We start from the raw sequence: 27,341 nt of genomic DNA on the forward strand, positions 1-27,341 counted from the left end.
AAACCCATCAAAAGACTTAATGCAACTTGCACTTAGCAAAAATATGTAAGATTCAGCCAATTACCTATTTTTTTCCACAAATGCTATCTAACTTGTTTTCCAGATATTTTTAAAGAGTTAAATACATTTCACTGTATTTCATTTCTAAACTCTTAGATACAGTATTGTGTTGAAATTGCCACTTTTAGATTGAAGTGTTACAAGTTATGCCCCCATCTTAGCCAATTTTTATTCATCAATCAATATTGTGAAAACAATTTGGGGAGCTTGCCACACACAAATTGGCTTCTGCATTTCTTTTGTTTACAACATGACTATGATTCAAAAAAGTACTTTGTTGACTGTAAGCAGCTTTCATCTGGTGAAAAACATTAAGTGACTGCAAGTGAAAACAAAAAATGCTGGAGAACATTGCCAGGCCTCGCAGCATTTACAGAGAGAGAGGAACAGTTAATGTTTTGAATCTGAAGTGGCTGTGTCTGTCTCTCTCTCTCTCAAAAGATGCTGCCAGACCTACAGAGTTTCTCTTTCACCTTTTTGCTTTTATTTCAGATTGCCAGCATCCATAGTATTTTGCGTTTATATGAATGCAAGCCTTTTTATTCCTTGTTTTAGTAAGGGATGTGAATTGGTGGCTGTACAGGACATTGTTAGACCACTTTTGGAATAGTGTGTTCAGTTCTGGTTTCCATGCTATAGGAAAGATGTTGTTAAACTTGAAACGGTGCAGAAAAGATATACAAGGATGCTGCTGGGATTGGAGTGTTAGAGCTGTAGGGAGAGGCTGAATAGGCTGGGGCTATTTTCCCTGGAGCATCGGAGGCTGAAGACTTTGTACAGATTTATAAAATCATGGGGGCATAGGTAGGGTAAATAGCCAAGGTCTTTCTCCCCCAGGGAGAAGGAGTTCAAAACTAGAGGGCAAAACACCCTAAGGTGAGGAGGGAACGATTTTAAAGGGACCTAAGGAACAACTTTTTCAAGCAGAGGTGGTGCGAAGAATGAGCTGCCAGAGGAAGTGGTAGAGGCTGATACAATTACACAATTTAAAAGGCACCTGGATGGGTTTAGAGGGACGTAGGGCAAGGTTTATTTAGGATATTTGGTTGGCATGGCAGAGTGGGACCTGATGGTCTGTTTCCGTGCTGTACAACTCTGTGACTCGATAAGTACCCAAAAGGAAGTGTGTGCGTCAATGCGATATGTTTATCCATGACGCGCTTGCTTCACTCGGCAGGAGGGGCTCAGTATTCACAGAGAGACAAGACAAGGCGGACTTGACTCTACTCCGGAGATTGTCCCTGGCTACTTCAACCTAGGAAACCCAGTGAGTTAACTTACATGCCGCCGAAATGTGGATCATTCCTTTTTTGTGTATCTTGATGCTGAAGTCAGGTTAACCAAAACCATAGTTAGTTATAAAACCTTATTATTCTGGATGAAACGCGGTTTACTGGTTACTAATAAATAAATAAATCGAGTAACGCAATATCTAAAACCGGACACCGATTAGAGATCTGGAACAGAAACTCGCGATTTGATCTGAGGATCTTCCCGTTTTCGGAGATCGCCGTGTGTTTGGCGCCTAAATGCTCTTATTGTTTCTACAATGCTTTATCGGTTCAGAAATTCCGTATTGTAATTTGTCTTTTTTTAAAACACGTGTATAGTCCGGGAGACTTAATGAGGTTTCAACTTAAAACGCACTTTTAATTAAAAAAAAGTCGGTGGCGAGCACGGAGCGGAATAAAAATCCACGCGCTCCGCCGGCCGGCCAGCCCGTGTCGGGTTTACATTTTACACGCACAGACACACATTTAAAAAGAAAACCCAATTTAAGGTCACATTTACCGGCAGGAAGACGATAATCCCGCTCTGGGCAAGGGATTGTAACCCTTGTGGGGAGCTGAGGGTTTGCTGATGTTGGTTCGGGGTGGGTGGGTGGAGCGCGGCCATTAGTGTGAACATTGCATCAGCCGCGAGCTCAAACTTCGGCCCAATTTCCGCGTTGCCAGGAACAACCAACCGTCCGTGTGGTCTCGCGCAAACCCCAGCGCCCCCCTCCCCCAAACTCCAGAAAACCTCATTTATCCAACTTCAAGTTTTTAAACAAAAAAAAACCCCGTGTGTCTTGAGTTTTTACAGAGTGTGATTCTAGGACAGTGGCCACTAAAAGAAAACAAAATAACCCCCCGCCGAAAAAAAAACTGGGTGTTTGCTGGAAATCAGAAATTGTTGGAAAAAAACTCACATCTGAGGGTAGAGAGAAAGGGGGAAGCAAGCAGAGTTTCAGTGACCCTGTTAAGTTTGGCTTTCGAATGAGATGGTGCTTTAAACCAGTCAAATGCCTAAAACATGACGAGCACTGCAAAGGTCGTTCAGTTCCAACATTTTTTTTTAAATAGTCGCACGGGAGAGGAAACAGCTTTCTCTCTAAATGGTGGGAGGAGAGTTGAAGAACAAACTGCGGATGTCGCTTTTATAAAATTGGTCGGAATTTCCTGTCGCGAGTCTGCGTTGTTATTTCTGTGTAAACTGCAACAGAAACTTATTTGTGCGAATGGATGACAGCGTTTATGACAAGCTACGCTTTCAGTATGGTGCTTAATGCGTCTCACTGGAGTAGTGCATTGAAATCAAGACTGCTATTATAATGGCATATGCTATTATACAATGTTTGTTTAAACTTTGCTTGTTGTGTTGCTTTGCTATCTGAACTAACAACTTTTGTTTTCTCAAAGGTTTTTGTCTTCATGGGTTGCATAAATATTGAAGTTTTGAAATTAGTATTAAATTTAAATCACTGTTTCTGTTAATTTGTGAATATTTCAAGCTGCTGATAATCAGATCTTAGTGTTCTTAAATAGGATTCTTCCCATTTAATGAAGCAACAATGTAAGAACAATCTGTTCTGACCCTCCAAAGATGTGTGGGTTAGGTGAATTGTTATGCAATATTGCCCACAGTGTCCAGGGATGTGTAGGTTAGGTGGATTACCCATGGGAAATGCAGAGTCACAAGGATACAGTAGGGGATGAGTCTCTCTGGGCTTTTGGAGCTGAATGACCTGTTTCCACACTGTGTAGGGATTCTATGAACTTTAAGTGAAGAAATGTTTGAATTAAAAAAAGCATGTGCCTTGCGATCTTTGGAGATATGAAGCTTGCTATAATTTTTTTTTAAATCTGATATTTGATTTGGTTTGCTTTTGGACAAATTATTTAAATTAAATCCATTGCTAATTCCATTTGAGACAAGTGAGATTGTATATCTCTGTCATTCCGTTGGAGTAAATATTTGATCAGTTTGTTACATGAGAACTGTGGGTTACTGTTGCATTTCAGTTTAGAAATCTCCACGACATTTCTATAGCTATCCATTAATAACAATTTTGGACAAAAATCCACATATTTTTGCCCCTGCCTCATTGAGCCATAACTTTATTATATGGTTCTAAGAGGCCATTTAGTACATGTCTGAACCAGCTGAATAAACTAGCCACTCACTAATCCCACTTTCCAGGACATGTCCATAGTCTTGTAGGTTATAGCCCTTCAGGTGCAGATTCTGATTCCATCTAAACAATTTTAAGAGTTTCTACCTCAGCCACCAAACTGCAGTAAATTCCAGTCACCTGCCACCCTCTGGATGAAAAAAGAAAGGTTATCCCTCAAATTGTTTCACAATCGCCTCAAAACTACGTCCCACTGTAATTGACCCATCCATGAGGGGAAACATCTATCCCTGTCTCATCTATCCAGGCTGCCCATTATTTGTACACCTTAATTAAGACCCCCCCCTCAGCCTCCTTGGTTCTAAGGAAAATAACCCTAGCCTATCCAATCTGTCCTCATAGCTGCAACTTTCAAGCCCTAGCAACATTCATGTAAATTTCTTGACTTTTTCTAGAGCATATATATACAGCATGGAAACAGATCATTCAACTCACCCACGCTGACCAGAATGTAGGGGAATGGGTCAGGGTGGGTTGCACTTCGGAGGGTCAGTGTGGACTTGTTGGGCCAAAGGGCCTGTTTCCACACTAAGTAATCTAATCTATTCTAGTCCCATTTGCCAGCACTTGGCCCATATCCCTCCAAACCCTTCCTATTCATATACCGATACAAGTGTCTCTTAAATATTGTAATTGTACCAGCCTCCACCACTTCCTCTGGCAGCTCATCCCATGCACGGACCACTCTTTGTGTGAAAGTGTTGCATCTTGGGTCCCTTTTATATCTTTCCCCTCTCACCGTAAACCTATGCCCTCCAGTTCTGAACTCCCCCACCCCAGGGAAAAGACCTTGTCTATTTACCCTGTCCATGCTCCTCGTGATCTTATAAACCTCTACAAGGTCACCGCTCAGCCTCTGATGCTCCAGGGAAAACAGCCCCAGCCTATTCAGCCTCTCCCTATAGCTCAAATCCTCCAAGCCTGGCAACATCCTTGTAAATCTTTTCTGAACTCTTTCAAGTTCCGTGATAACTTTCCTATAGTAGGGAGACCAGAATTGCAGACAGTAATCCAAAAGTGACCTAACCAATGTCCTGTACAGCCGCAAAATGACTTCCCAACTCCTATACTCAATGCACCGAACAATAAAGGAAAGTAAACCAAAAGCCACCTTCACTATCCTATCTACCTGCGACTCCACTTTCAAGGAAATGTGAACTTGCACTCCAAGGTCTGTTTGTTTGGCAACGCTGTCCAGGACCTCATCATTAAGTGGCCCATCTAAACAAGATCCTGTTGTACTCTGAGGTAACCTTCTTCGCTGTCCACTGTACTTCCAATTTTGGTGTCATCTGTAAACTTACTAATTAGCAGTTATGCCCTTCCTGTAATTTGGTGACCAAGTTTATTTTTGTACACAACTCCTGTTGTGCACTAACCACTGTCTTTATACAGTACCGATATCACATCTCTGCTTTTGAATACATTACCCAGTGAAGAAAGATCTGCTTTTACCACCTTGTCTACCTGTCTAGCCACCTTCAGAGACCTGTGAACATTCACTCAAAAGGTCGTATTTCCTCAGTTTACTCCCCCTATATATTTCCATGCTATCCTGAAATGCATAACTTTGCACTCCGGATTTAATTTTATTTTGCATTTTAATGCTCACACATCTAAACCATTGATTCCATCTTGCAGTTGACGACCATTCCTCATCACCATCTACCCATTCTTCTTCCTCCCTCTACCCCTTGTTCAGCTGATCTGCCCATGGTAGGCTTGTCCTGGCTGCACTGTCCTGAGGAACCATTGCTTTCCATAAAGGATATATCATTTAGCAAGCACAACATATTCAGGTGATTCTTGCACTGCCTGAAAAATGTGCTGCTGGAAAAGTGCAGCAGGTCAGGCAGCATCCAAGGAGCAGGAGAATCGACGTTTCGGGCATAAGCCCTTCTTGCACTGCCTGCCTAGTTCTGTTAGAATGCCTAATGGTCACGCATTCTTTTGCTGCCAGTACATTTCTAAGCTGTGATATGGTCATCTCCATAAACACACCGTGTTGTCCTATACTTCAAGTCAAGTTTGAGTGACCCCTGCCACCCATCAATTTTCATAACCTGGAACTCAAGCTTATGCAACCAGTAACACTTTGTGCAGTTGTTCATCTGGGAGTCATTGCACTATGACTTTGTACATACTGCAGCACACTTGGTAAAACCGGCTTCCCTGCAAATCTATTTATTACAATTAAAATAGTAGAAATACCTACCAGTTGTCACCAATCAGCTTTTCTCTCTCTGCCAAAGTAGGATCCAACTGCAGGGGGCTGAAAGCAGTATAAAAAGGAGCACATCCTATGTTTCAGTGAAGGCCCTCATACTGACCTATTTCATACAACCAAAGCAACACTCAGTGGAGAGAAGGTAGCCCTGAGGGAGGCCTTTATTGTACTTCCTGAAAACAACTGACTAAAGTTTTGAAAAGGAGAAAGCAAGGACTGGAGATCAGAGTTGAAGAGTGTGGTGCTGGAAAAGCACAGCTGGCAGATTCTTGATGAAGGGCTTTTTCCCAAAACATTGATTGTCCTGCTCCTTGGATGCTGCCTGACTAGCTGTGCTTTTCCAGCACTACACTCTTCAACTAAAGTTTTGAAAACGCAGATTGATTGGCTGCAGCTTCTCTCTGAGCTTGTAAATCCCTGAATTAAGGCTGCGATAAACCTTAACCTCTTAATTTAAAATATAATGCTTAATTAATTGCAAATTATAGAAAAAAACTACACTTCAAATGTAAAATCTTTTTAAACACTCTCATTCGCCAGCTTCCAGTATAAACAAGGCACCTCAAAGGGAGACCTCAATTTAAAGTTGAAAATGATGAACTTAGGCTTTATAAACCAGATCAAACCAACCATTAATTAACTAGCTATAGCTCCTCTGAGTTGGTAAATCCCTGAATTAAGGCTGTAGTAAAACTTAACTTCGCAGAACTTAAAAGTATAATGTTTAGTTTTTCCTTTAATTTGGCAATTAACTAAACTTTTTTTAATTACCTAAGATTCTCACACTAATCAATTTCCAGCTTTTGTTACCTGTTGGCTTGACTATTGCAATTTACCCCTGGCTGGCTCCTACATTCTAGCTCGCGTAATATTGAGTTTGTCAGAAACCCTGTTGTCTGTGTCTTGGCTCATGGTTAGCCCCATTCACTGATCAGCTTTTGTTTGCTGACCTGCATTGACTTTCCCAGTTAAGCAATGTCCTAAAAGATCCTCTGGTTGGCTCCTTGGGCAACCCTGATTGGAATTGTTTAGTCACTCACTGGCACTTGTGCATTTTGTTGTTAATTCCCTAAACTCTGTAATTCACTCCTCAAGCTCACTATCTCTGTTTCCTCGTTTAAAACACAGTTTAAAAATTACTTTATTGACCAAATGTTTGGTTATTTACCTTTATGTTGCCTTTGTGACTTTCAAGAATCCTGTGAAGGCTCTTGGGACATTTTACTACAGAATGTTGTAGCTGCAGATTTTAAGTTTAATCCTGTAAAATACTTATCACAGAATAAGTTCAGTTCTTCAATCTATTTCAGGGCTTCCTATTAATGCAATGGTTGACCTTGCTGCCTCTAGGTGAGTGAGGAGAAAATTGGCCATGATTCCTGTTGCTGGTGACTATACAGTGACTTTTCCAGTGAAAAACACACAAACGAGTAGAGACTCTGGTTTGGCTATGATACTTTTTAGGAGAAAGTGAGGACTGCAGATGCTGGAGATCAGAGCTGAAAATGTGTTGCTGGAAAAGCGCAGCAGGTCAGGCAGCATCCAAGGAACAGGAGAATCGACGTTCCTGAAGAAGGGCTTATGCCCGAAACATCGATTCTCCTGTTTCTTGGATGCTGCTTGACTTGCTGCGCTTTTCCAGCAACACATTTTCAGCTATGATACTTTTTAGTTGAATAGGTTGCCCTAGCAGGATAGAATCTTGTACCTTTTCTGTGATGGAGTTTGGTGAGTGTTTTTCAAATTGAAAAATAGCAGATATGCACCTAGTGCTTTTTCATCTCCATCTGTTAACTCTGTGGTGGGAAGGGTCATGGGCAGCCTTCCTGCATTTTAATTGACACCCATAATTCCAATTAAAGCTCATTTTAATGTCCTCAGTGCTGGCTTCACGAGAATTAACCAAGCAGTAGGTAGGGGCTCACAATGGTGTGTTTATTTGCTGGCTCCTGGGAGTCAGAAAAAAGCAATAGAAATTCACTGGTCATCCACTCCACAGTGACCATCTGATCTGAATTGCCAGTTTCTGGCTTCTCAGGTGGAAATATTTGAAAGTGAAAGAGGAATTAAGGTAAGTTGTATACATAAAAAACAAACTCAATGGATAAGGATACAGAAAAATGAAATATTAGAGAACTTGAAACAGAGTAGAACACATTCCTTTTAACATCTGAAAGGGAAAGACCAATCATTATTTTGGGTGGAGAACACTGATTAGAATTCAGTGTTGATTCTTGGATTAAGCAAGGAAATTAAGTTTGGTCCAACAAAATTTCTTTTTGGGGCCAACTATGAATTCCATTTTTCCATACGTTTTCTCTCATTTTCAAGCCTTCTACTCTGGTGCTGATTCATATTAGAGTTCTCTGACACTTCAATTGGCCATTCCTTGTGGAAGCACTTAATTTTTGACACAGCAATCTATATGTTCCTGCTTTCTAATAAGATATTAGTTACAGCTAGTGTGTTACATTTTGTGGCAGAGAGCTGTAGTAGCTTAGTGGTTTATAAGTATTTTAAAATTCAGTGCAGCAATTCAATTTTAAGAAAGGTGATATTCAGAGTCATGGATAAGAGGAAAGGAGAATCCAATGATGTTTAAATTTATTTAAGCAACTTCTCTATAGGATTGAAATGTTAGTCACACTGTTTACTATGCTAACTTTGAGTTGTTTAATCAGCTTTGTAAGCATTTATTGTATTTTAGATTTTTAAAAAACCATACCACAGTACTGGTAATATTGACATGCAGTTTAACCTGGAGTTTTTTTTGTATGAGGCATGCAGTTGAGTTCAGGTCATCCGGAAGTACCTGTGTAGGTTTCCAAAATTCCCTGAAGAATATAATAGCAAAGTCTCTTTAAGTATAGTTCCTGCCATCTGAAAGTCTGATTAACATTTTGATGGGAAGCCTGACTGGGCTGGAGCCTCCAAGAACAGCTAATGCATTAGGGAAGTCAGATTTTCAGCAGATCCTATGGTGGCCTACTGCCCCTATAGGGCAAAGGATCAGATAATATTTGGAGGTTCTGATTACCTGGATAAGGTTGGATGGTGGTTCTGGTTTTGCCAACAGACAAGTTTGATGTGTGAGGGGTAAATATGGAGGTTGTTGTGTTGCAGGGTAGCTTGTTGTGTCTGAAGGAAACATTGTTCCTCTTGGCCCCTTGCAATGTTACAAAGGCAGTTAACCTCACGGATTCCTTTTAGACCACCATATTTCCTGAAATCTAGATACTGGCTAAAATTTGAATGATTGTTGAACTGAAAACTAAGAGCCTCATTGTAACATTCAAATTGTCCATCCACTTTCTTCTTCTCCTGCCTTTCTTAAAACCAGAATTGGATGGGTTTAGTTCCTATCCCAGAATTGTTTTTTTTCTTTTTATTCAGTTTCCCAGAATTGTTTATCTGCTAACGAGACACAAGTGAACCATTTTTGAGAATTAAGCTGATTGTATCAGATGATGATCTTCAATTGCCTTGATTGAACTCAGACTTTAACATGACTGTTGCCAGCACTACCGCACTTAGGTGGTAGTGTGGGGATTAAAAAAAAAATAAAAAAATAAAAGAAAAAGAAGAAAAAAAAAAGAAAAGAAAAAGAAAAAAAAAACATGACTGTTGCCATCTCTGGCCTAAGCCATCAGGCAGCATTCCCATATTAAGTCACATCAGATTTGGATGAAATGTTTGATTTACAGCATATTGCATTTTATAAACTTCCAAATTTAAGTATAACAGATTAAGTTTTAGTCAAAAGGTCTGTTGCATAGACCTTTGGAAGTGTAAATGCTTCTATACTCTGAGGAATAATTGCACAGAATCTGCCTGGTTTAAGTGCATATAAATAATTTTTACAAACACTTTTAACTTGTCCTGTGATACCAGAACACACAAAAAAAGGAGCAAGAGTAGAACATATGGCCCGACTGGCCTGTTCTGTATGATCATGGTCAATCCTCTGCTTCAAACCCACTGTCTATAGCCCTCAACTCTCCCTGAGAGATTACAAGTCTGTTTGTGTTAAATGTATTCAATGGTGCATCCACATCCCTCTGTGGCAGAAAGATTCCAATGAGTCACTGTCTTGTCAGTGAAATAATTTCTCCTCATCTTTGTCCTATAACATCAGGCCCTCTTGACCCTGCATTTGTAGATTCCCCAGTCAACTGAAACAATTATTGTGACTCCCTATTGAGCCCTTCATAATTCAATGAGATCATCACCCATTCCATTAGACTCCCAAAGAATATATCCCTGACTACCTGATCCCTAATCAGCCTGTCATCATAGGATAACCTCTTTATCCCAGAAACCAATTTAGTGAACCCTCACTGGAGTGCTTTAATGCACATATAACCTTTCTTTAATAGAGAGTGCAAACTACACACAGTATCTCACAAAACCTCCATATCGTGAGACTTCTTAACAGGAGTTACCAGCTGTATTTCCTGAAGTGAACTATCAAATTAAAGTGAGTTTGGACTCTTAAATGTTGACTGTTTTTCTCTTCACAGATACTGTTTCGAACAGTAGGCTTCTTTTTGAAATATACCCTTTGAAAATTCTTGTTCCGCAGTATGCACCTTCAGTGAAAGAAGTTTAGTTTGAATTAGTTACTGATGAGGTGCCTGTTGTACTAACATCAACACTTGCACTTAGTCTTGGCAAAAGTTGATTCAAGAAGTGAAATTGCTACTGACATTATGAAATTTGACACACTGGAAAACAGCAGCTGTTGCTCAATAACTTCCTTAAAGGAAACATTTCTATCTTTTACAGTATGTGCCTTAGGTTTGTTATTCTATGAGTAAAAGATAATTTGGAGATACCGCCTCCCATTCCATATCCAATTACTTCACATAGGCACTTCCAAGATTACACAATTCTGTCATTGACCAAGGAGTGCATTTTGTAGGGCAAAGTGTTATTCTTTTATCTTAAGTTTTTCCTTAAGGAGAGAAACAGTGTAAAAGGTTAGCACCTTAGCTAATGACTTTAAAGGTTAATGCACCATTCTAATACATTAATGAAACATATAGACTAGAAGCTTCCAGTCAGTGTTAAATGCTCTTGGTTTCAGTATCTAAGTGGAGGGGCCAAAAATCAGAGCCAGTGTTCATACTCCTGATTGGTTCCCAGTACTCTACTGTTGTTGAAAAGGAATAGTATCACTTCCAAGGTTACCTATTTGTTCTGCCGGTGAACAAATGAAAAGGATCATGAGAGAAAGGTTGCAGTGAGAGAGATTTCTTTTTCTCTCTGGGTTAATAAGGCCTATGGAATCCTAGCCATCATTAATCGAGGCATAGAACTTGGAAGCAAGGAAGTTTTGGTGAACCATTATAGGGTCAATTTAAGGCAGAGATCAAGGTTGAGTGTTTTGGGAACTCCTTGCCACAGAAAGCTATGAGGCAGAATTTATGCATATATTTAATGATGAGATAGATTCTTGATCAGTTAGGGAATCGGGGTTATGGGGTAAAGGTAGGAAAATGGATGAGGAGAATGTCAGTTCAGCTGTGATCCTATTGAATGGTAGAGCAGACTCAAGGGGTTGAACAATTTACTCCTTTCCTATTTGTTATGATCTTATTATCTATGGTGCTTCAGTCTCAATTGGAACTTTGTGCCCTATTCTGGGTACACATTTTAGCAAGGAAGAGATGGCATTGCAGAAGCTACAGAATAGATTTACAAGGTCTAAGAGGTTTGTAGATTGTCAAAACTGAGGCCGTTCTCCATAGAGAAAAGAAGGTTGAGCAGGTAATTGACATATAGTGATTTTCAAAATCGTAAACATTCTAGAGAGAGTAGATTGAGAGAAACTTCCCATTGGTGCGAGGTTGGAGCACCCAAAATAATGAGGATAAACCTTTTTATGTAGTAAGTGACTGACTGACTGACTGACTAGGATATGGAATGCATTGGCTGAAAGGGTGGCGGAGGCAAACTCAGTTGTGCTTCAAAAGGGAATTAGATAATTATGAGAAAACATTTAAAGGGTAATAGGCAGAAAGCAAAGGAATTGGCCTAACTGAGACGCTCACGAACCACTGACAAGGAAAAGTCTGGCTGGATGGTCTTCTCTGCTGTAACAATTCTATGATCATATGACAGAATTTTTTTTTTGTGAAAAATGTTATGGTACTAGATTGTTATGCTAATACAATAACTTCCATAAGAATGTATGAATCAGGAGCAGGAATTGCTATTCTGCCCCGTGAGTCCAACCTGCCACTTAATAAGTTCATACCGGATCTGATTGTACCCTCAAATCCACAATCCCACCTACCCCGATTAATCTTTTACCGCCTTGCTTAACACTAATATGTATCTCTGCCTTAAAATTATTCAAGAGCTCTGTTCCCACCACCTTCTCTAAACTGAGAGTACAAAAAACACATTGCCCTCTAAAAGAAAAAGTTTCACCTAATGTCTGTTTTAAATGGGCAGCCCCTTGTTCTAGACACTCACTAAAGGGAAAATGTTCTGTCCACGTATACCCTGCCGAGATCCCTTGGGATCTTAAATGTTTCAATTAAGTTGCTTTCCACTCTTCTAAACACTAGTGGAAGCAAAAACTGGCCTATCCAACCTTCCATCATAAGAGAACCTTCTCATTCCATGAATTAATCTGGTAATCTTCTCTGAACGTGTGTGTATATTTAGCATTTTTAAAAAATTAAAACTTTTCGGGCATTTCAGAGGAGCATAACAGGGATGAAATAACACCAAGCTAAAAGAAGAGATATTAAGACAAGTGACCAATCGCTATGTATCCCAGTTGTCCAACAACGCGACGGTCGGAGGAGGAGCGTCTTATCTTCCGACTGGGAACCCTCCAACCACAGGGGATGAACTTGGACTTCACCAGTTTCTTCATCCCCCCTCCCCCCACCTTGTCTCAGCCGAATCCCTCCAGCCCGGCACCGCCTTCCTGACCTGCAGTCTTCTTCTTGACCTCTCCGCCTCCATCCTACTCCGACCTATCACCCTCACCTTGACCTCTTTCCACCTATCACATTTCCAACGCCCCTCCTCCAAGTCCCTCCTCCCTACCTTTTATCTTCTCCTGCTGAACACTCTCTGCTCATTCCTGAAGAAGGGCCTGTGCCCGAAACATCGAATCTCCTGTTCCCTGGATGCTGCCTGACCTGCTGTGCTGTTCCAGCAATAAAGTTTCAACTTTGATCTCCAGCATCTGCAGACCTCACTTTCATCCCAAATTGAATAGCAAACCAGCACTCGCATCATTTGTTGGCTGCCCAAGAACTGTTAAAATGTATGACTATCATGCACAATGTGGTTTTCGACACAGATTTCAACCTGAGTTATCTTTTTTAAAATATGTATTTCATGTTTTCCTTGGTTCCTAATTAAATAATTACATAGTCACAGCCCCAGGTATTTCCATGATTTCTTAACCATGTTGCATATGTCCATATAATATGGAAATCTGGACAATGGCTTTCCAGTTTTTACCATTTTGCTGCTACTTTTATATTTATTCTAATAACTGATAAGGTTAACAAGGTTCGATGCACCATCTTTACCTGAGTAGTTGCTTTTCCATCTTAAACTCTTGAAAATGGCTACCTGAGCCAAGTAACTTAGTACTGTATGTCAGCATGAATCAACATCTCTGCAGGGAGGGAGAAGTGGGGAGAGGGAGGAGGAGGAGGAGAAGAAGAAGAAAAGATTAGATGACTAATCTTTCCTGGAATTGAATAAGTCTGTTGCACAAGTGCAATTCTAATTGAACTCCTGTCGAAGTGCTGGAAATCTTTCAACATCAGTAAATCAGTTTTGAAAATGCAGAAAAGGAAACTGATTAAATTGGAGACTGATAAACCTCAAAACATTTCCTTAAGGTTGTTGTCCATTGTCAAAGAAACAAATGACATAGAGACAAAGGCTGCATGGAAAATACACCTTTTGAAATTGATACTTATAGTCCTTGAGTGTGTTTAGTACTATGTTAGTGTTGCATGTCAAAAGCCTTTTGTATTTGTGTTTCAAATTTGGTATTAATCTGTTTTTTTTCACTCCTTTCCAGTTACAGACTACCTCTTTTGTATTACAGTCAAATTACTTTACTTACAAATTACTTACCGCATGACATTCTACACACTTGTCATAGAGTTATTCAGCATGGAAAAAGACCATTCAGTCTAATTTGCCCATGCTGACCAAATACACTAAATTAATCTGTCTAGATGCCTTTTAGATATTATGTGGAGGTGCCGATGTTGGACGGGGATGGACAAAGTTTAAAAATCACAACACCAGGCTATAGTCCAACAGGTTTATTTGGAAGTACTAGCTTTTGGAGCGTTGCTCCTTCATCAGGTAGCTGTGAAACAGGATCATAAGACACAGAATTTATAGCAAAAGAATATAATTCTGCTATAAATTCTGTGTCTTATTATCCTGCTCCACAGCTACCTGATGAAGGAGTAGCACTCCGAAAGCTAGTACTTCCTAATAAACCTGTTGGACTATAACCTGGTGTTGTGATTTTTTTTAACTTGTAAGCTAGTACAATTACAATATTTACATCACTTCCTCTGGCCACTCATTACTTACATACACCACCCTCTGCATGAAAAGGTTGCCCCTTAGCTTCCTTTTAAATCTTTCCCCTCTCAGCTTAAACCTTCGCTCTATAGTTTTGGACTTCACCACCCTGGCAAAAAGACCTTAACTATTCACTCAACCTGTACTCCTCCATGATTTTATAAACTTCCATAGGTCACCCCTCAGCCTCCAACGCTCCAGCGAAAATGGCCCCGGCCTGTTCAGCCTCTTCCTGTAGCTCAAATTGTCCTACCCTGGCAACAGCCTTGGAAATTTTATCTGAACCCTTTCAGGTTTCACAACATCCTTCCTTTAGCAGGGAGACAAGAAACAAAAATTGAAGGCAGTGTTGCAAATCAGTGTCCTGTACAACTGCAATATGACCTCCCAACTCCCATACTCAATGCTCTGGCCAATAAAGGCAAAGCATACAAAATATCACCTTCACTGTCCTGTTCATCTGTGACTCCACTTCATGGTCTCCAAGGTCCTGCACTCCAAGGTCTCTTTGTTCAGCAACCCTCCCTAGGACCTTGCTATTAAGTATGTAAGTCCTGCCTTGATTTGCCTTTCCAAAATGCAGCATCTCACATTTATCTAAATTAAACTCCATTTGCCACTCCTCGACCCAGTTGATCAAGGTTCCCTTGTATTCTGAGGTAACCTTCTAAGCTGTCCACTACACTAACTTTGGTGTCATCTGCAAACTTACTAACCATATGTTCTTTTTCCATATTGAAATCATTTCTATAAATGACAAAAAAAAAGTGGATCCAGCACCAGTCTGAAAATGTGTATAGGGTATGAGCAGGCAGGGAAAGTGTTAAGTTCTGAATTTTGTAAAACAAGAGGTTCAGCTGAGCATGACTCAGATCAGATAAGAACTTGCAGTTAACAATAGGGTGCTGGAGGCAAGGGTAATGGGTTAATAAGGTGGAAAAGCATTCATTATGTAGAGCTATTTAACAGTATTGGAACCATTCAGTATGTAAAGTAAGTTTAACAAGGTGAAAAGTATTCATTATGTGAAGCCAGTTAAGGTTAAGAACATTCATTGTGTAACTGCAGATGGCTTAATCTTTACTATTGATGCTCGCTGATTATAACGGTCACCCAATCAATATATATATATTTCCTTATCTGGATGCTTCTCCTTGTAAAATGACTGTATAGTTCATTAAGAAACTGCTATTCCAGAGAAGACCAGGAACCCGTGTCCCTGCACACATGGGCGGTCATTCTCTCTCCCTCCAGGGCCCGGAATAAAGATGAAGGAGGTAAAACTATACTGGTTCTGAGCATTTCGCTTCGACTGAGTCGGGGGGAACCAGAGCGATAGATACTTGTGGCACACTGCTGGTCCCAGACCTCCAGTCTTAAAAGCAACCCTCCACCACTCTGTCTCCTTCGAGCCAGTTCTTTATCCAAATGACTAGTTCTCCCAATATTCCATGTAATCTAACCTTGCTAACCAGTCTATTGTGCAAAGTGAATGCAAAAAAAGCTAATTTTGAGTTGGGTCAGAAAATGGGATAAACAGTTTTAGATTCCTAGGACAGAATCTTCCAGGCCTGCTCAGACCTCTTAGGGCATGTGGAGGAACTTGATTGGATGGGAGACTCAAATTCAATCTCCTGATTGGTTTAGGGTTTACATTTTGAGTGTTCAAACGTTTCAGCAAAGGAGGGGGGCAATCAAAGATTAAGAACATATTTTGCATTCTGAGTGCGTTATTAACATCCCAGTCAGCTAGAATTGTGTTCACAGTGCAACCTTGTTTACCCTTTAAGCTTTGATTATTATAAACTTCTCCAGTGAATTGACTTCTTCATAACACAGCCATTTTTTTCTGCAAATTTCAAACTTCTATTGAGTTAACCCTGAATGGACCACTCAGCTCACAACAATGTCTTGTCTTGCTTGTGATTCTTAAATATTCACAATAAGATTTAGCCTGGCAAAATGAGGCACCCCCACTATCTGATGCCAGCAAACCTTACTAAGACGGACAAGGGAGTGCCAAACTGGAAAGAGGGCTGAGCAGGAAACAAACATTGAAAAGACGGATAGCAATTATCGTGAATACATTTAAAGAGTATAGTTGTTAGGGGCGTGGACAGATTCATGGGAATGAAATGAGTTACAAATGAACAAGTTAATTAAAAATATCTTGTCACTGAGATGTAGACAGGTAATGTACATTGACTCCTGAAATATAAACATTAGCTGAAGCTCCTGGTTTCTAGAGGTTAGGAAAGCGGTGAATGAGAGACTCAGTGCTCCTTCCGTTGTGACATATGATGATCATGTGTGTCTGCATTGATCATCCTCCTCTCAAACTAGTCCAGAAGGGAATTTTACGTAGCCAGAATAATTACCAGACTGAAAGAGACCACAGGGCTGTTGTATAAAGTGCTGTATTTGTTTCAGATCCACTGCTGCACAAAAGTTTGACACCAGTGTTCTAAAAGTGACTTCAGTGCTCTTTAATTGCACCTTTCCGAATGTCAATCTCCAATTCCTCGGTAATCCTGTATTGTTTCTACATGCTTGGCACTGTAGAAGCTCTACATCATTAAAGGAACAGCTGTTTGATTTAATAACTAACACATCCATAACCAACTTACTGTGGTTGTAATATGTACTATCTATAACAGCAGTTCAGTGTTCCCTCAGCTATATGAGAATGCAGCAGCTTCGATGGTTTGCACATGACAATTGGCATCAGCATGCCGATCATGGCATTGACTTCTCATTCTAGAAGTCGCAGCCATGCATAGGTCTTGAGGCCTTGCAGCCAGTAAGGAAATTGGAGGGAATGCTGCAGTGCTTCCCAACCTTTTCAGTATCATGGCACACTTCAATAAGACAACCATGTCCACAGCATATCCACTGTTTTCAGTTGAACTCATTGCTCATAAATATCACATTTTATTTGCATTTACAATGATTTAGAGGGATTTGCGTGGATACAACAGGCTAAAGATGGATCAAAAGCATTAAAGTTTTAAATCCAATGAAAAGATATCATGCTGTTTTGTCGTTTTCTTGAAAGTCAATCTCATTGAACTCCCATCACCTTCATCAGGAGAGTAGCCATAAGAGACATTAACATGGATGCATGTGTACTTTTGTTGGACACAGATAGAGATGTCATCCCCAGAACTGTGATTAAGAAGAATGATGTTTCAGGGAATTTAAAAGCTAGAATTGTGGTTGAAAGGTGGCTCAGTGTTGACCAAGAGCTTTAGTTGGTCCAACAATAAAGCATTGTAATTTGTGTGCCTGACATATTTGAGGTGTTCATCCCAAAAACAGTCTTTTGTGATGTTGTCCTTGTCCCATGCAAGCCTTTGGTGAAGGCTTGTACATTCCTCGAGTTGTGAAGAAAGCTGGTGCTCCACGAGCTGCTGAGTATTGTAGCTCCTTATTATTGGTTGCTGCAATGAAGTGACATATTTGATTGTATATGAAAACAGGTTTTTTTAAAGCAAATCTGTATAATGTGAGTGATTGAAAGTTACAAGATTTGAGTATATTGCTGCTTGAACATTTTGTTTTTAACAGTATCTATTTGCTAATTTCTCTGAAATCATTTGCCCAAAGAAATGACAATTGCACAGTTGGTGGGGCAGGTGATGTTCTCAAATCAGTTTTTTTTTCCAGAGTTGTAAACCTCTGATGTCTTTTATGACTCATGGATGAATTTTGCTGCAGAAAGCCAGGGGAAATCACGGCATGTTGCAGCCATTTGGGATTTGAAACTAATGATCATGCATGTAAATCTGAGGCATTAATTTCCTGTCAGTGGGTGTTGTGGCGTGCTGGAGAGATGCTCTGTCAAATTTAGAGACTGCAAACAAACTCAACCTTTGTTTTTAAAGTAATAATGTACCCCTAATCCTATTACAGTGATCCAAAGTTTTGACTTCAGCTTCCAAGTACTTTTGCTACCTGAGTCTTGTGTCTGTGTTTTGTGTTCCACCTAATATTGCCAGGAGCTGACTTGAGACAGCTTTGGACATTGGTAATCAGAAGAGACTTGCAGTTAGTTTGTGTCTTTTTCGCAAACCAACTCTCGTTCTTGGAACAATTTTGATTTTTGCTACTTCATGTCTGCATTTCATTCTTGACACTCCATTCTCCAATATAAAGCCGTTTGAATTTTGATTTTATTTTGCCTCATTTGAACATTAAATGTTCCAATTTTCTAATTTGTACAATGCAACAATATTACACAGCAAGTGAATATTAATTAAATAAGAGAAATACAATAACGCTGTGAGTGACCTCACACTGCTGCAGTTGAAGAAGGCAGCTCACCACCCTCTTTCAGACAATAAGTGCCGACCTAGCCTGTCATTCCCACACCTCGTGAACAAATAAAATAAATGGAGTGATAACTCCTCTAAATCCAGAATGTGATTCATCAGAAGGGTGATCATAAAAAGTCAAACCATATCAGTTGCAATTCTTAATCTTCCATTCACAATAGTTAAATACTTCATACAATAAATAATTAAAAGGTTCTCATATGCAAAGTTGTTTAGTAGTGGTCTGATTCTTGACTGTTCAAATGAGCTTTTGCTGGCAAATAAAAATCTGCTTTTCACTATATTTTTGTTTACTTGGAGTTCCTGAATACTTTCTCTGGTTGCCTTCTCAACATTATGATGACTGTCTTTAGCAAAGCCATTCTTTTATAATAATTTATGATTTCACTAGAAATAATTGATATAAGAAGTCCTTCCATTATGTTTGAAATCTGACCAAAACACAATAGCCAGAATATCTTTTCTCTCCAATCTCATAGAGACAAATCTGTCACAGACAGACATTAATTACATCCTTGACTTCCAGATCGCTGTGTAGATTTATGAAGTGTATTTGTTTACTATGTGTTGCCTGTCAATGGCAGATATCAAGACAGCACAGTGAGCATGCTATTCTACTGATCAATTTTCTAATGTATGCTGCAAGCAGGCAGTCAAGGAAGGCATCCTATGTTATAGAAAGCCTTGGTTAGAATTGTTGGAAAGCTTTGGTTAGTGTTGTCAATGCAAAAAAAATACAAAATTGTCTTGTCCCTTCCCAAAATAAATCCTTCCAGTATTAATAACATGTTGGTTCAAGTCAGTTTTAATAAGTGAAGAAATCTTGTCTAGAATAGCAGGTTTTGGTACATTGATGGGGTTAAGCCAAAATGGAACTGTTGCTCTTGCTGTCCTGTCATGTGTTTGGAATATGATTTTTTTTTGTTAAATGAAACAATGTGAACCTTGTTGAGAGGATCGATGGCAAAGCAGTTTCTGCATACTTGGTTCTAACTAATTATAGTATGCAATTGGAGGATTACGAAAGCTGTGAAAGCTTTTTGAATGAATTCATTGTTCTTTTCCATATTCAGTCAGGATTACAGAAGTACGTGGATTTGAATGAGTCAGTACTTCCTTCTGTGTAAATATAAACAGATAGCTGGTGTTCCACATTATTGTTAATTTGGAATGTTAAGGTAAGGACAAGGGCATCCTACTTAGCCCATATTTCATATTACTTTCTATGAGATGATAGAGAATTAGCATTTGAATACTAAAATGAATAGTAAACTTGATAGGGAGATACTGTACATTTCCTGTAGAATCAAATTGATGGTTGAAGATTTTTGTTGAAATTGTGAACAATATAAAGAAACTGAGACTATCTTTTTAACTGTGCTAGAGGCAACTGATAAAACTTGCAAAGACCAGGCAGATTGTCTTGTCAGTGGTGACTTTTCACTTGGTGAAAGATCAATAGTGGATTGAAAGAAGTGGTGTGTGGAAACTGAAAATTCTTAAAGAAATACATCTGAAACCGTTCACTGTCAGTTTTGTGTATTTCCCTCACAGAAACTGCTGGACTACTGTTTAAAGTGCATATAGTTGTTTTTGTACAATGAATTTTCTAAATGCTTCTCTTTCTCCTCCACCCCAATCAAGCAATGACAGCTGATTCTTATTGGTAGGATTGCATAACGATCTGATTTTCTTTACTTGTTTTTTTTGAAAGATACTTCGGGTGTTTGGAGTTGGGCAGGATTCAAAAAGCTGTGATCTGTATATTTTGAACTCTGGTTTCTAGCCTTGTGATTGGAGGGCACCATTAAATTGTTCCTTTAAATGGGTTGCTACTGCAATGAAAAAGTTTTGAATGGCAGAAAGTTTATTTTTGTAGTAACTTTGACTTTACTAATTCTGTAAAAATTATGATCTGTTATTGTGTACCCTTCAAATTTAAATGTAAGTATGAAAATGTTTAGGATGTACTGTATATGTGGAGCACTGAATACTGTAGTTTGATCAGAAAGGTGCCCTTCAACACTGCCTACATGCAGAAATTTCATGAGCTTGGTAACTGCACAGAAAGAACATTCAGCATCTGGCCATGTTTTTATGTGGAACAGGAAATAGCAAATACACGTTTTAGGTGGACATCTGTATTTTGAAAATAAAGAAACTACAGGCATTAATGTTTCCCTTTGCTTTTCACAGTCTTGTAATGGTGTCCTTCGTATTAATGATTAATCAGAAGTTCTACAGTCTGTCAATTGCTCTGTAATCTGAGGGTTTTGAATTTTGTAGTTAAACACTCTCATTGTCTCTGCGCTAAAATAAACAGATTAACCATAGCGTTAGAGTACAGACTGGAATTGTTGTGAACACTTGGCGCACACAAGGAACTAAACCATTGAATGTTAATTTAAAGCGGTGAAGAATGTCATGCAGGCAAGATCTCCCATGCTGAAACTATGTACCATACTATATTGCTCATCTTTCAGCTCTTAGCATCAAGACTCTTTTAGAAAATAACTTTTGTGTCACTAACCACAATCAAAATTCTGATTATCTTAATCATTTTTTCTATTCTCAACTTTGGTGATGGGTGCTGTGAACCTTAGCTTCTCAATTTTAAACAGTAGAACTTTTATCCAATGTGATTTAATCAGTACTCATTTCTTGGCCTCTCAAGTACTTGTATTACAAGATCTTTCCCATGCCAGTTTTCCTGTAAATTGTGATTAGTTTATTCCAGCCCTGCTTTTCTGCTAAATAATGGGTTTGAGTTTCAACTTTTGCTTTCCTCTGGGTGTAACAAATGCACTGTCATTCATGCCTTTGGTCTAATTTCACTTTAAACTTTTTTTTTGCAACTTCCTCATAGCTAGATTTCTACACAAGCCTAACTTGTCCACAGCTTCTCAAAGCAACAGACTGCCCAATTTTATGCCTCATTTCCTTCTGACAACTTGCCCATTCCTTTTCACATCCTGTAACAAGAGTTCTTTATTTAGAAATATGCCCATGACCTCATTGTAGCATTATTGCTATAAGTTTCTTCAACACTTCCTTCTCCCCTCTCGCCGTCCACTGTTCTGAGTAAGAACCACTGTGCTTCTTCTCTGAATTTGTCATTAATCATGATGACCACATGTTTTGACTTTTCTTTATCCTTCTGCTTTTCTGATTCGGACACCTCTTAAAATTACCTTAATGTGTGTTCTCAAGTAATATCAGTTCATAATTTCATAAGATATATGAGCAGAATTAGACCATTTGGCCCATCAAGTCTGTTCCGCCATGGCTGATCTGCTTCTCATGGCTGATCCGCTTTCCTGCCTTCTCTCCATATCCCTTCAACCCATTACCAATTAAAAATCTGTCTAACTCCTCCTCAAATTTATTCTCTGTCCCAGCATCCACTGCACTTTAGGGTAGCATTTCTCTAGTAGTGCTTGCAGTTCAACTAGTTCCTTTATGCACTTTGAAATGTTTTGATGTGTTACGGATGCAGTGTAGGTTTTAAGCATTTTACAATGATTTTGTTTTTCTTTTAAAATGCAGCACTTCTACAAAATGGCAAGTAAGATCATGGAAAGCTTTGGAAAGAAGTTGATTCGTAGACGAATTGTTGACTGCAACACAGATGAAACCCGGTTTGTTAGATGCCTGACAACATTAGATCTAATTGCACTTGGGGTCGGCAGTACTCTTGGGGCAGGTGTGTACGTTTTAGCAGGTGAAGTAGCCAGGGACAAGGCAGGTCCTGCTATTGTCCTTTGTTTCTTGATCTCTGCTCTTGCCTCAGTACTTGCTGGCCTGTGCTATGCTGAGTTTGGTGCCAGAGTTCCCAAGACTGGATCTGCTTACCTCTACAGCTATGTGACTGTGGGTGAAATATGGGCTTTTATAACCGGCTGGAATTTAATCTTGTCATATGTGTTGGGTAAGTTTGAATTTAATTTTATCTTGCTTTTTATGTTGGTGAAAGGGATAAAACTTTTACATTTATTTTTGATTAAGTTTCATTGCACTTTTGTTATTTGAGCTAGAGACAGTTTCAAGCAGTAAAACTAAATTACACAGGGCATTTTCCTCAATCATATACTGTATATTCAGGAACTACATAATTAGCCAATTAATGCTAGTTAATCAGAGTTTCTGCCGCAGATACAATGATCAGAACTCCTAGAAAATTCTGTAATGAGGTGGATGTGTCATCTTTGAAATGAAGGAAGAGCAGTGAGCTGTCCCAGCATCCTTACCAATATTTATCATTTAATAAATACCACTGAAATCAAATAAAGTAATCATTTTGGTGTTTGTTGTACAGAAATTAGCTGCTACATTTCCTGTTTTATTAAAAAAAGAAACTAATAAAGTACTGTACTTAATTGGTTATAAAACATCTTGGACATCCCGATGATTTGAAGGCACTTTAAGGAAAACAAGCATTTATAATAAATGGGTGGAAATGCAAACACAATTTTCTGGTGTATAGCCAGAGAAGTTGACCATTAAGACTCCAGGAGTATGATGTATTTGTACCAACATTTGGAGTACTATCTATAATTTGAATCACTCCTGCAGTGTGAGAGGAACTGAACTAATACCAGTACTTGGTGCCCTGAACTACAAAGACAGACTGTGGAAAATGGGAATCTTCATACTGTAGAAGTAGTGTACTCGTGGAGAATGTATTACATTTTTCACAGTTCTGAGGATTAAGTTGAATTATGATAAATTGTATGACACTACACATACTTTATAATTAAGAGCTATATGATACTCTCCTGCACTGACAGGTTAAAAGATGGGAAAAATGGGTAAAATTCAACAGGTGGACTATCCATCTTCCAAAACACTTGCCCTTTCCTCCATCTTAATCTTATCAGTAGCAGAGTTATCGTTAGACATTGAGATGTTTAAGGTGGTAATTCATGTTAATTTAGGAGATCCTTTTGTTGACAGGACTTAACCAGCAAAAGAAGAGGCTTATGCAAAGCATATAGGAAACTAGCCCTAAACACTTAAGTTCTACTCTGATTAATGCTGAATGGCTGTGTCCAGTAATGGCTGGTGACTAGGCAGCTGCAGAGTTCTGGCTCGTATCTGAAACAGAATTTCTTGTTGTTTAGGGGCAGAAGTCCTGCCTCAACTCAAATGGTCAGCTGGTTGTTTACTTAATGTGGGGCAGCTGACACAAGTGTCCACCTATCTGTACCTTTCCCCACACGAACTTCATAGCTGGGATGGGAAGGAACAGTGTTTACAATGCCTCATAAAGTCCAGTCTTGAGGGTTAGGGACTCAAGAAGGAAATAGGTGCGCAGACAGTTTAGATTTAACTACACTGTACAGAGAACAATGGGTGTACAACCAGTTGTAGAAAGTGAGGACGCAGATGCTGGAGATCAGAGCTGAAAATGTGTTGCTGGAAAAGCGCAGCAGGTCAGACAGCATCCAAGGAGCAGGAGAATCGACGTTTCGGGCATAGGCCTTCCTGAAGAAGGGCTTATGCCCGAAACGTCGATTCTCCTGTTCCTTGGATGCTGCCTGACCTGCTGCGCTTTTCCAGCAACACATTTTCAGCTCTGTACAACCAGTTGCCCAAGAAAAGCATGCAGGCAAATCATTTGAGAATACTAAACCTCGCTGGATGTTTTATGACAAATGATTGAAGGGTACCTGATTCAGAATATTTGATACTGGGTCATCTATTCCTTTTGGCACTAAAGATTCTACACACACAATATTGTAAATGTTTGGAACTCTTCTATAAATACAGGTGGGTGATGAATCAGTTGTTACTTTTAAATCTGAGATAGATGAATAGTTTTGTTTAACAAAAATTTTAGGATATGGACCAAAGACAGATGTATATACACAGTTAAATCACAGATTGCCATAATCTCACTTTAATGGTGGAATAGTTCAAGGGATTGAATGACCTACTCCTGTTCCTACATTCCTGTAAATATATTTCAGCAAAGAGATGGTGTTTTACATTAAAAAGCAACATTTCTTTACACCTCCAAGTGTAATTTTGTAAAATGTATTAGAGGAAGTTTTTGGGTTTTTAGCCCAGAAAAGAAATGAGTACCCCAGAAAAAGAAGTATTGGCAAATGGAACACTATTTTTCATTTCATTTTCACCAATGCACATCCACATCAAGTGGTTCAAGGTTTATTTAGACATAAATAAAGAAGAAAATAAATAGTATTGTCTGGTTTCTCCCAGCTGAAATCTTTCTGAATTAATATTTGCTTTTATTCCTCAGGTACGGCAAGTGTTGCTAGAGCTTGGAGTTCTACGTTCGACAATCTCATCGATCAGAAAATTTCGACTTTTTTTGAAAGCCACTTGAATATGAATTGTCCTGGTGTACTTGCAACATATCCAGACATATTTGCAGTCATCCTAATCTTGCTTCTTACAGGTCAGCTACAAACATAAATAAATATTACTTATGAAAATTTAGTTATGAAAATTAACTGAACAATCAGTGGAGCAAGAGCTTTAAGATCATTTTGCCCACTTTAAGGGATAAAATGAAAGTTAAATCAACAATTTAGTAGTGCACAGGTCCATGTCCAATCCGCAAAAATGCTTGGGGCAGTTGTAAATTAGTCTGATCTTTTTTTAGGTAGCAGTGCAGAGCTCATTTCAAGGTTGAAATAAATTGTGCTAATTTCAAGTGCAAACTTAGAGATTCATATTTGTCTGTGCTGGCTCAACATTTTGTTTTATTTGTACAAGAGGGTGACACTGGCTAGGCCCAGCATTTATCAGTCATCCCAGAGGGCAGTTAAAAGTCAGCCACATTGTGGGTCTGGAGTCACATATATGGCAGATTTCCTTCCCTATACATCAACATTCTTCTTTCGGTACTGCAAACAGTACTTCAGATGTGATCTCACCAATGCCCTTATAACTGAAGCATAACCTCCCTATTCTAGCATTCAGTTAGAATTCCAGATTTCTTGCTGTTCCTGTGTACTAAATCTCTGCAAAAGGAAACACTGATCTCTCTTCCCAAAGCTCTGTAACCTTTCACCATTTAGATAATATGGTGAGAGATTGCCTCTGAGACTCTTCGGAAAGAAAGAAAATAAAGGAAAGAAACAAGCCAGTGATTCTGGGAATTTTTTTCTTGCTCCATAAGACAACCAAGCAAACTCTGAAATAGTGGTAACTTGATGCCTCTTTTAGATGTTTGCAGGACAGCATATGCAGATTTATCTGTCTTCCTGCACCATAAATTTGACAAGCCCACTTTTAAAAAATTGTAAATAGCAAAATTAAATCTGCAATTCTGTTATAAGATGCCTCTATTTAACTGATGTGCTTATCATTTATAGGTCTTTTGGCATTTGGAGTGAGTGAGTCAGCACTCGTGAACAAAATCTTTACTGCCATTAACCTAATGGTCCTGTGCTTTGTCATTATAACGGGCTTTGTAAAAGGTGACATCAAGAACTGGCAGCTTACAGCATCTGACTACAATGAGACTTATATCAACAGGTTTGTACGTAGTTCCTTGCTCCTTTTGAAATTTCTTGGAGTTTTTCATTTTGCACCATCAATGGGTTTTTTTCCTCCATTTTGTTCCCCGTCATTTGAAATTGCTGGTTCATTATGGAGCATGATAAACTTCAGAAGTTCTCAACAATGTGATTTAAATTTTCCATTTGATGCTTTTTAAACTCTGGCATTAACTTTTTTCATCAAAATAGATGAAATCTAGTGTTTAAGGTAATACCAAGCAAGATATTCAGCCATGTAATGACATTAGAGCTATGTAGATCATGCCCTCTGCTAGTGTCAGTTCATGTGCTGTTTCCAGAAGGAATCATTGTATAGGAATCAGAACTTTCCCCTCTTCCTTTCCACAGGTAATCAGGGTTGCTAAATCTGCCAATATCAGATATTTATTTGGTGTGTGTAGGTGTGACAGGACTAAATTTAAAACAAAATGTGTATTAACATGTAGGATATGACCACTGGGGTTGGCACTCTTTAAGTGAAGTAAAGCTCAATCTGATGTATGCTACACATGTTTCAGGAAAATATTATGGATTGGATTAGATCTCCATTGAGTTGGGGGTTGGGGATTGTCAAGAGTTATGTAAAGAGGTAGGGTATGGGAAATACTTTGTCTCTTGGCTCTCAGGCAATATTTTAGAAGTGTTTGACTTGTGTATCTGGCCCGCTTCAGTTCATTTTCCCTGTCAGGAAACCAACCCCCATAATCTTTGGCCAGCACGAGTTTACAAATAAATATCATATAAGTGTGAGGAATTAGACTCAGCCTGGAGCCCAGTTACAAGTGGAGTTCCGCAGGGATCAGTTCTGGGTCCTTTGCTGTTTGTAATTTTTATTAATGACTTGGATGAGGGAGTCGAAGGGTGGGTCAGTAAATTTGCAGATGATACGAAGATTGGTGGAGTTGTGGATAGTGAGGAGGGCTGTTGGCGGCTGCAAAGGGACTTAGATATGATGCCGAGCTGGGCTGAGGAGTGACAGATGGAGTTCAACCCTGCCAAGTGTGAGGTTGTCCATTTTGGAAAAACAAATAAGAATGCGGAATACAGGGTTAACGATAGGGTTCTTAGTGAGGTGGAGGAACAGAGGGATCTTGGGGTCGATGTTCATAGATCTTTGAAAGTTGCCACTCAGGTGGATAGAGCTCGTAAGAAGG

General features: G+C 39.2%; 1 protein-coding gene across 1 annotated transcript in view; it reads left to right on the forward strand.

Moving 5' to 3' along the window:
* Positions 1–1,224: 1,224 nt before the first annotated feature.
* The window catches only part of LOC122557267 (high affinity cationic amino acid transporter 1-like), a 40,325-nt gene continuing 14,208 nt past the window's right edge, over positions 1,225–27,341 (forward strand). Inside the window, exons 1-4 of the mRNA XM_043704787.1 lie at positions 1,225–1,327; positions 22,205–22,586; positions 24,921–25,079; positions 26,002–26,164. Of these exons, the coding sequence (XP_043560722.1) occupies positions 22,217–22,586; positions 24,921–25,079; positions 26,002–26,164 (692 nt within the window). The 5' untranslated portion in view covers positions 1,225–1,327; positions 22,205–22,216. The remainder of the gene's footprint in view (positions 1,328–22,204; positions 22,587–24,920; positions 25,080–26,001; positions 26,165–27,341) is intronic.

This window comes from Chiloscyllium plagiosum, chromosome 15 (genome assembly GCF_004010195.1).
Source record: "Chiloscyllium plagiosum isolate BGI_BamShark_2017 chromosome 15, ASM401019v2, whole genome shotgun sequence".
NCBI classification, from domain to species: Eukaryota; Metazoa; Chordata; class Chondrichthyes; order Orectolobiformes; family Hemiscylliidae; genus Chiloscyllium; species Chiloscyllium plagiosum.